This window comes from Octopus bimaculoides, chromosome 1, assembly GCF_001194135.2.
Source record: "Octopus bimaculoides isolate UCB-OBI-ISO-001 chromosome 1, ASM119413v2, whole genome shotgun sequence".
NCBI classification, from domain to species: Eukaryota; Metazoa; Mollusca; class Cephalopoda; order Octopoda; family Octopodidae; genus Octopus; species Octopus bimaculoides.
Window position 1 is genome coordinate 130,177,608 of NC_068981.1, and position 11,226 is coordinate 130,188,833.

Below are 11,226 nucleotides of genomic sequence, written 5' to 3' on the forward strand. Positions count from 1 at the left end.
GTTCTAGTTTTAGTTTGGATTTCATTTGTTTTATAGTTTTTGTTGTTTCTTCTTCTTCTTCTTCGTATTTGTTAGGTAGATTGATTTCTTGTTTGTATTTGTCAGCTTCCTTAAATACTGAAAACAGTTTTTTGTTTTGCTCGTGTTTTGTGGCTATTTGTATTAGTTTCCCTTGCTTCTGGAGTAGGTATTTTTGCAGTCCTATGGTGGTTATTTTATAATAGTTTTCTAGCTGTATAAGACCCCTGCCACCTTCTGTGCGTTGTATATATAGCCTTTCTATGTCAGATTTTGGGTGGTGCATCCTATATCCTGTCATTATTTTTCTTGTTTTCCTGTCTATTTTACATAGTTCGTTTAGTGTCTGCCATTATTGTTATTATTATATCTGTTATTTTCTCAGGCCTTTTATCAATGTATATATGTTACATCTTTTTCTTTGTATGTTACATTTCAATGTTTCTTCAATGATTATGAATACATTTAGATTGCAAATTAATGTACACTGTTATAAATTGTCTCCTTCCCCTTTCCTTACAGAGTTCCGCATCATTTGAAGCAAGGATTACTTCTAGATGTGCTGCTAGCCCGGATAACTTGTTACATTTGTCAAAAAATTCTACTATGCCTACTTTGGTATCAAATTAGGAAACCAAGATAAGGGAGTTCCTCATTAGGTCTGTTCAGTATATGTTGAAGAATTAAGACAATAGATAAAATGTACAAAGAAGTCATTTCATTTTGGAGTTTCAGTGATATGGAGAGAGCCTAAAAATCTGATGACTAAAATGCAAGCATGGGCCTAGGAACAGGGGGTACAAAGGTGCACTTGCACCCCCGAATATTTTTGTAGAATGCAAAATCAAAATTTGCACCCTTACTTTTCTCAGATTTAGAAAACAATAAAAAGTGATCTGTAAAATGTACCTTGAATTAGGTTTCACAAAGAACATAAATAAAAGCATGACCTTATTTGTAAAAATTTGGGGGCCTGGGTTTGCACCCACTAAGCAACTTTTGTTCCTCAGCCAGAACAGAATTCGAAGAGTGGGAAAAACATTGTTTATCCAAATCCTACATCTGCATTGACTTGTTGCCCATGGAACAGATGTTACAGGCCTGTCACCACCAAAAAACCTTTAAGGCATACACTTGGGTTCTGAGTCAGAAGGCAGAAATAGCAATGACAATGAAGACTTCAATAACAGTAAAGGCAAAGAACCAGTAAATTAAATGATCTAGTGAGGAACTGGGGGCTCACAAAGAAATCAGCAAAGCTTTTAGGTTCCGGACTTAAATCCAAGAATTTTTTAACTCTTTGTGCATTATTCTGTTGGCATTGTAACCGAAGAAAATTATGTTCCTTATTTCGCTCATGAAAATGATTTGGTTCATTGTACAGACTTCAAAGGGAAGTCTTAAAGCTGTTCCACAGCATAATAGTAATAAATATGCTTCCATCCTTGTTGGACACTCAGTGATCATGAAGAAACATGAAAATTTGGTGGCACTTTTACACGAGGTTAAATTCAAAGAACACAACTGGATGATATGCAACAACTTGAAATTATATTGCATAGTTTCCTTGTTTCTTGTGTGAATGGGATAGAGCCAGCAACCTCTATTAGTCCAAAAAAGAACAATGACCAAGTAAAGGTACGCTTAAACAAGGGACAAAGAATACTCTTTGAGAAAGTTTGGTTGATCCGAAAAAGGTTCTTTCGCCTTCTCTACACATTAAACTTGGCCTCATAAAGCAATATGTAAAAGCTTTGCTACAGGATGGAGAGGGCTTCATGTATTTGCCTGACACAAGTTTCCTGCTCTATCAGACACCAAGGTTGAAGAGGGTGTATATATGTAGGACCAGATATATAGAAACTTGTCCAGGATGAAAAATATGAAAATTCTGGAAAAAATATGCATGGATTAGTTTTAACTTCTTGGGTAATCACTAGGTCGCACAATACAAATACAAAGGAATGCTGGAAAATTTTGAGGCCTAAGAATGTAAAATGCACCTTAAAGTTCATTTCAGATATGCCATTCAGATTTCTGTCCGGAAAATCTGAGAGATGTGAGTGAGGAGCAAGGGGAAAGGATTCATCACGACATAAGATGGAAAGATATCCGAGAAAATGGAATGTCAATATGATGGCCGATTAGTGCTGGATGTTGCATTGTAAACGTCCATCAAATGCTCACAAGCGAAAGCGTTCCAGGCATAGTCTTCATGTGAAAAGAGATTTTGAGGCACTGAATTTAAAACAATAAAAAATTTTTTAAATGAAACCTTTGTAAACATTTTGCTTCTCTTTCAATTGCATTTGGCCATTATATTTTGGTAAATAAAGTACCAAATTCATTTTTATTAGTTTCATTTTTTTTTACCATATATGGATTTACCTACAAATTATGGTAGATTTTTATGATTAAAATTGTGAGAAAACCTTAAGTGATGGGAGAGAGTTTTTTTGATATTTCAAATCAGCACCATAAAGTACATACAATTATCAAAACGATTTTCAAAAATTTCCATTTCGCAAATCTGTGTAATATAAAAAATATTATAATGTATACTAGTGTGACTGTAAGTTTGTTTCTCAACAACATGATTCTGTGTTCAGTCCCACTGCACGGCTAGTGTCTTCTACTATAACTTCAGGCTTAAGTGAATTTGGTAGACAGAAAAGAAGCCCATCATACCTGTGTGTGTGTGTGTGTGTGTGTGTGTATGAAGGCGCATGGCTCAGTAGTTAGAGTGTCGAGCTTACAATCGTGAGTTCGATTCTTGGACCAGGCTGCGTGTTGTGTTCTTGAACAAGACACTATTTCATGTTCCTCCAGTTCACTCAGCTGTAGAAATGAGTTGCGACGTCACTGGTGCCAAGCTGTATCGGCCTTTGCCTTTCCCTTGGATGACATTGGTGGCGTGGAGAAGGGAGGCTGGTATGCATGGGCAACTGCAGGTCTTCCATAAAAACAACCCTAGGTTGTGTGTTCGCCAGTGAGGCGACTTTCTGCCTTCACTTGTACCCTGGATGGGAACCTCTTAGGTGCACCCATAGCCATTCGTGAATGACAGAGTTGTATTATATGCATGCGTCTGCGTGCGCACATTGTCCACCATCAATGACAACCAGTACTGGTTTATTTATGATCCCATAACAGTAGTTCTCCAAAAGACCACTAGAATAAGTACCAGGCTTAAAAATAAGTATTGGAAGGTGGGGGCATTTGTTCAGCTAAACCCTTCAAAGCAGTGCCCCAAGATGGTCCCAATGACTGAAACAAATAAAAGAATATATTAAATGACAAGATGACCATAACTGGAACAACCTTCACTCAGTCAGGATGGACAACTACTATAAAGTAGGTGTCACACTGGCATCTGTACTCTTACATGGTAGTCGTGTAAACTTGCGTGATACCTCAAAATAGAAATACGTAACTGAATTGTTCATGCCTTGTAGGTAAATGTACGAAGGGGGGGGGATGCTTAAAAGTTCCTGGCTTTAAAGGTGTCATGAAAGATCTGGTCAGAGGCCCAACCTTCTGAGTTTTTTTTACAGGGCTTAGAGAAACTTTGACGGGCTGCTGTAATAAGTGTGTGAATCTGAGGTGGTAATATGTTGAATAAAATCAATTAACTGATCATCCTGTATTTTCTTTTATCCAAAGCCAGGAACTTTTCAACACCCTCTCGTAAGTACAATAGGATTATAACTGGATCACAGCATTAGAGCACACCTTTTACAGTGCACGCTGAACAATTTGAACATTAAAATAGACATAGAAGGCACGAAGGAACCAGCTACATGAGAATTTTGGTAAATACATCAAAACATTCTGTATTATAGTCATAATAGCAACTAAAAATATAAAAACCAGTGATCTCCAGAAAATCATTTCAGTCCTTCTAATTTTCAAAAATTACTTATAAATACGTCAGAGTATTCAGAATAAATCTATAAGAATTAGCTCTAAATTAATTCTGACAAAATAATACTCAGGTTTGATTAATGCTAATGAGGTAGCCTCAAATAACAGTCAAATCTCCCTCAAAACTACATCCTATCGTTTTAGTATGGGATGTGTTCCTGAGTTTTCTGTACAAAGGAGAGAGACGGTATGAACTGGAAGACCTTTGATTGTAAAGTGCATAATCAGAGATGACCTAAGAAAAAACAACATACCTACAGGTCTTATTCAATTTTCATCAACTTAATACGACCAGCTACATAAAAGCAGTCACCAAACCTTCCTCTTTTTATGCCCCACAGTATCATAATGACAGAATGATCCGTTACGGCTGGAATACTTTTTATACGTTTTCTCGGTCGAGAAGGACCTGGGGCTAAACACCAATAACAATCTTGTTTCACAATAGCTTCAGTGAACTTTTTAACCCAAGGTCAACTTCAATCAAATAGATCTATGATCATAAGGTACTTTAGCCATGAATATATGGTTTTTTTCTCTTTCCCTTCCTTATTGCGCGCATGTGTATGTATTTATTAACTGTCGGGAAAAAAGAGTACTCAATACCAAAGTAAATATTAATAATATATTTAATTTGGTCGAACCAATCTCCTGCTACTGTGAGTTTTGACGAAGAGTGCACAGGATCTTCAAACAAGTCATGACTTATCTGAAGACGCTAGGCACCCACAGGTGAAACTCAGGGCAACAAGAGGCTGCCTCAATCAAAACAAAATCATAACAGGTATTACACACAGACACACATACTATATATATATATATACATATATATATATATATTTAAAAAAGACTGGCACACACATTTTAACTAACAAATTACACAGATTACCCAACGAGCGAGCATCCACAAGGTCAGACTAATTTGCTATAAATAGTAGCAAAATTTTCCTCAAATCATACCTTATCGTCTTAGACAAGATAAATGAAATGGACACAGTTAAAAGCTCTTTGACTGTAGGTTTACGTGACTAGGGCTGACCTAGGGTCACACAAAATCCAATACATAGAAAAGATCAGGACAACCACACAAAACAGGTTAAGATAGACACCTTATCGAAATATGGAATAATTTAGGACAGTTTCAAAACCAAATGCTCAGAATTGGTTAAAACAGTGATATGATCAATGTATTTAATAAATTAAGTTATATTGTGAAACGTTGACATATTCCCACGGTTTAAATATACAGGCTTCTAATCAATAAACTGGATAGACTTTTATTTTTTGAGTATATCTAACTTTAAAAAGTTCCAAGTTCAAATCCCACCGTAGGTGATTTGAGAGCCAGTTTAAAACTGAGTGATGAAAAATTAGCATAATCATCATCTATCCTACTAAAAAAGGAATGGTCTTTGGTAAACTTCTGCCAATATATCTATTCGGGAAGTCAAACACACAAAGCTACATTTTGGATATTCCTCTTGCAACCCCCACCCCTCACCAATATTTAAATGTGTAATCTTGAGAATATAACATTCTATTCCATAAAAGAAAACATTAGTTTTGTAGTGATGTGTTCAGTGTGCAGGAAGAAACAAGATTATAATAAGGTCGATCTCTTTCTCGATAAGAGGGAGAAATCCACATTCTTCTAACTCGGTTTTACTACTAAAACCAAAAACATAAATAAAAGTATCTGGCGCATATATATAAAATTTCAGTATCATCCAATCAGATAAAGGACAAAATGCCAATGTAAATTTTGATGATGTACTTTGACCCCCTGGTGGAAATATTCTCGTAAAAGTTGTCAAATCTAATATGAATAGTAAAATTTCTTTGACAGACAGATTTTATAACCTATAGATAAAAAAACCACTGAAGTAATTAGTTAACTCCAGTCACTTATGAAGCAGTTTTAAAAAATAAGAGAAATGGATGTATAATAGGTAACTAGAAAAAATATATTTAAAAAAAGTCACTTACCGCTGTCATCATCACTGGAACTAACGCGTATCTGCAATACTGGACCCATTGGCTCAGTTTACAGATGATGATGGTTATATCTATGTATATATATATTTCGTTATTAGTTAATTTCTTTTAAGTTCGGATAGATTCCAGAGAGTAGATGAGATCGGTTATATTTCCATTTAACTCCTAGTCCGAGAATTGTAAATGCGTGTATTATAGAGATCGAGAGATAAATAGATAAATTACGAGGCGGGAATTTTACGATAGAGGTGTGAATGAAGGGGAGGGGGTTGATTTTTAAAAACCCATACTTAACACTAACTTCATAAGAGCGGTCCTCGGAGCGAACAGCAGATAAAGAATGAAATTAGGTTACGTTAGATCGGGCCGCTATAGTCAATCGAGTAGTTTATACAAGCTGGTCTGAAAACTTAAACCAGTTAACAGGCCAATACTTCAGGTAAGCTATAGTAAATGGTGGTTCGTTATTATCACCTTTTTGTTCCAGTTTCTATGGTGCTTTAAAAATCTCATCACGTCAGTCAGTTTAGAATATAACATCCGTAAAGTTTACTTTGTTGATCACAAAATGACGGGTTGGCTTGCTTGCTCAACAACGAAGGTACGCCTTTGAGGACGTTTAGTCGTAGAATGTCCTAGATTGCTAAATTTACACCACATTATAAAATGAATAAATTGATATCTATTCTTACTTGTCAAGCCATCCCCCCTACTGTCTCACTTCCAAGTGCTGTTCGTCCCAGTTTGTTAAATGGCATTTCCCCAGAAATTATCGATTGCTGACTATACTATTGTTTGAAACCAAAGTGACAGTCTAAGAAAAACTGAAGAGCTGGTCATTTTGTCATTATGGCGTTTAATTACTGGGGCGCTGGATTGGTAGAATCGTTAGTGGTAAACAAAACTTCCAGTAATCGTTCTGATTATTTACGTTCTAAGTTTAACTTTCCAAGGCCGTAAGCATAAAATACCATTCAAGTATTAGGGTCGATGTAATTGACCAACCCTTTGCCCAAATTTCTAGCGGGCAATACATCGGTGGGATTATTAGAGCTTCAGACAAATTGCCTTATATTTAGCTCCGTCAGTTTGCGTTCTGAATTCAGATCCCACCAAGGTCAGCTTTGCCTTTCGTCTTTCCGGGGTCGATAAATTAAATACCAGTCAAACGCTAGGGTCGAATTACGTTCAAATCCCGAGAAATTAAGCACTAGTCGAATTCGAGAGTCGACATAATCGACTACAGCAATTCACCGCGATAGGTGAAAATCGGCGAAGTAGAAACAATACTGTATTGTATTTTTTTTTTTTTTTTTTTTTTTTTTTTTTTTCAAAATCTGTAAATATTAAAGATCCAATTTTATTATTAGTGCAAAACAACACCACGGAGAAATCGACGCAAGCTTAAATAATAAGCCGCGATATGGCGAGGGTTAACTGCATTTTCTTCCTCTGGGTGTTTGTGGCTGCTCTGTCATAGAAACTGTCATCATTATTAAGTGCTGTAGGTGACAATTGGAGTTGCTGGCTAACTCCTTTTACATTTTAAGTTCAAGTCCTGTCGGAAGTAAATGTGTTTGGTGGCATAAAATAACGCATAGGCATTATGGACGCACCCAATTTCGGCAGCGCGTAATTAGGAAAGGTTTAGTGCGTTCTATCATGTAATATCGGCCCAACTTCGCATACAGGACCCAGGGTAATTTGAAACTTAAGAAGGGAGGGGCGTCTTACATACTATCAAATACGGTACTTTGCCTTTATCCTTCTGAGATAAAATAAGCACCAATCTATTTATTTTCATTCTACCATGGGACTGGGTATTGACTTACAAGCCTTTAATATATTTAGTAGTATATTGGTTTCAAAATTTGGCTGAAGGCCAGCAATTTCGGGGGAGGAGCTAAGTTGATTACATCAACCCCAATGCTCAACCGGTACTTATTTTATCGACCCCGAAAGGATGAATGGTAAAGTCGACCCCGGTGGTACTTGAACTCAGAACGTAAAAATCGAAAGAAATGCCGCTACACATTTTGTCCGGTGCAGTTACGATTCTGTTGGCTTGCCACCTTATACTTGGTTGTATAACAAAATACAGTGTCCCTACTAGCAAATTAATATACACCTACCAGTTGCCAGGAATATGTTTAATTTGTAAAGTTCGTATATCCAATTGTGTTACACTGATATATTTTGAGGCTACTTAAGTAATGTGTTCGTGGGTGGTTAACGGGTTGGATACGGTGCTGAAGTTTGCAAAGAAGTGTGCGGTCTGCCATTGTCGAGATGAAAGACAATGCTTTTACGATTATTAATGCTGGACGCTTCTGGTGGATGACCTTGTTTAATTTAAGTGGTCACACTACACATCCAAATTGATGGTCCTGTCTACAGGAAGAATCTCGAAAAAGACAATACTTTTCCGATCCCACCAAATTGAAATCATAGCCTTCTTCAGGTGAAGTCTTGCTTTGGAAGTTGTTTGTGTTGATTCGCTGCGCTTTCCCCAAGATCGTTTGCGCTTCACATTGTTATAGATGATCCATTTTTCGTCTAGTCACCATTCTTTTAGAGAGGGGGGGGGGAAGGTTTTCTTCCCTTTTCTGCAACGAATCGCAGATGGAAATCCATCGTGCAAGGTTAGCCTCGTTCAGTTGATGTATGACTCAAGCCTGCCAACGTAACCAAGCTGATAGAGAGATTTTTAACACTATTTGTCTATTCGGAGAATATCTGTGATTATTTTGATCTTATAACGGCAGCTGATGTTGACTAACTCCATTTTGTCGCTGTTAATCTCAGTTGGCCCGCCAGAGCGAAGTGCATCTTGAACTCAATTTTCTGGCATAAACGTTCCCTAACAGCATCTCTCTGCACATAGCTAATATCTTTCTGCAGATTTCTGTTGCTTTCTTGCCATTTAAAAAATACAAATCACGAGGTCTCGATAATGTTCGTTTTCGTTCTCCATTTTTAAGGTGATCCCAAGCACACAAAACATAACCTGTCTCTTTGCGCCTTAGAGTCAAACTATATTGAAGAGTCATGTATATAACGAGTACGCATGCGCAAGGAACAGATTGAAATTAGCTACTTACAAGAGTGCTTGAAATTTAATGTCGACAAAAACTGGACTTGTTGACTAACCCAATATGATTTTTAATATAGAGCAAAACAGTTTTCAGTGATTACAAATATAAAAAGAGTAGCGAAAGAAAATACTAGATTCAGTTCCGATTCGTACATAAGTATATCTCAGATCACGAAAAGACGAAAGAAAGGAAAGCATGAACACCGGAAACTTGAAAAGCAAAGTTGAACTCGACAAGATTTGAATCCAGAAAATAAAAGACCATGACTAAATCCACAAAGTAGTTTATCCGATGCTCTAATGATCCTGCCAGTCCACTGCGATAATAGTAACGATGTAAAAAGTAGGAACTCGAAATGTGGATCCCTTTTAGATCATTAGTTGGTCATGGAGGTATCAGTACAACTTTTACGAACTTAAACCTGTTACTCTAAACTGCCAATTCTCTTCACCTGAAAAAGGATTTTGTAGCGAAGCAGGATTTGTTTAAAGCTCACTATTATTTCTTGCAAACACGACTGCAACTGATCTTATTTGAGTTGATGATGTACAAAAGCTGAAAATACTGTAGTTTTAGCAATTCCTGTTAAACTGTAATATAGCGATAGCCTTTCAATTATTGCTCAGTTGTTCACTGGTTTAGGATATGTTTGTGTCTAGTTCGTTCAAGTAATAAATAAAAGAAATATACATTAGACAATTAATTGAGGTACAAACACTGATTTCCTGACACTGATGGTCCGGGATCTCTTAATCCGCACTAATTTACACTAATGTACATATAACTGTATGTCATTTAATTAAGTAAATTTAGTATTTGCTAGTGTTGACCAAGGTGGCCGCTCCTGGTTCAGAGAAATCAATAATCCAGAAAAGTGTTGGAACCAAAGGTCCGAAAAATTGATGTCGTGTCTGTAATAGCGAAATCTTCAAATCAGACCTTACCATCTTAAAAGGGAAATGATACAATGAACAAAATAGTCAGAGATACACTAGGACTGAATAAAAGACATGATAGACATTAGTGACTTATCTCTAATCACTGGTCCGGACAGCTCGATGATTGGGAGTGATAAGCAAAATGACCACATAGAGTGGAAGAGACGATTAATTCATTAAAAAGACAATTTTTCATTTTTATACGCAAAACAAACTATCAAAACATCTTTTCTTCCAAAGAGCCAACCCCAACTCTCCAAAAAAAAAAAAATCATTAAGCTGCTCAGCAAATTTATTGTAATGCTTACCGATTAGTTGAAAAAGGATTGGACTCATGGCTTTGATACTTTCTAGGTGAAACTAACAGCAATCACTTGAAACCCCAACCTGGCGGGAAAATTGACTTCTATTTAAAAAAAAAACACAAAAATATCTAGTTTTTATTATGCAAATAAGAGTGAAGAATGTTAAAGCTGAATATAATCTTCCAGCAAACTGAAGTCTATGATAAGGTTTCGAATCTGCTAGAATCTCTTCAGTTTATTTTCTATGCCTCAAATATTTGTAAATGCCGTGTAACGAAGTTCATGATTTTACAAATGATATTAAGCTTTCTCCGATTAAGGATAGAAACTAGGAGAAATTAAGTTCAACTGAGAAATGAATTCCTCTTCAAGCTGAATATCTCTATCATTCTAAATTAGCAGTTCTCAAACAGACATATATCATGCCATGCCTCCCAAATACTTTGGTTTCACATTTTGGAACAAGACCAGCAGTTTCGGGGGAGGAGTAAGTCGATTACATCAATCACAGTGCTGAACTGGTACTCGTTTTATCGACCCCGAAGGGATGAAAGGCAAAGTCGACCTCGGTGGAAGTTGAACTCAGAATGTACTGACGGACAAAATGCCACTAAGCATTCTGCCCGGCGTGCTAATGATTCTGCCAGCTCACCGCCCTATCGCTCCAAAATATATTAATGAAATTTTTATTCCCTGTCCTCTTTATAAATATTTTCTGATTTAAGAACCTGGCCAACAATTTTGATGGGTGGCTATTAATCATACCAACGAGCCCACTACTTGGCGGGTACTTTATTTTGTCGATCCCGAACGGATAAAAGGCAAAATCGACCTCGATGTAATTTGAACTCAGAATGTAAAGAGCCGGAACAAGTATCGCGAAGCATTTTACCTGAGGCCCTATTCTGCCAGCTCGCCACCTTTTTAATAATTATTTCTGATTTCGGCACA

At 36.7% G+C, this 11,226-nt stretch overlaps 1 protein-coding gene across 2 annotated transcripts in view; it reads right to left on the minus strand.

Annotated features, from left to right (window-relative positions):
• LOC106867718 (hepatocyte nuclear factor 4-gamma) overlaps positions 1-10,352 on the minus strand; it is a 131,700-nt gene extending 121,348 nt beyond the window's left edge. The window contains exon 1 of one of the 2 annotated variants that reach the window (XM_052970550.1): positions 10,279-10,352. In XM_052970550.1, coding sequence (XP_052826510.1) covers positions 10,279-10,306 — 28 coding nt within the window. In that variant the 5' untranslated portion in view covers positions 10,307-10,352. Of the gene's footprint in view, positions 1-5,928; positions 6,529-10,278 lie in introns of those variants that run through there. The other variant, XM_014912677.2, reaches the window with a different exon arrangement.
• Between the last annotated feature and the right edge of the window lie 874 nt (positions 10,353-11,226).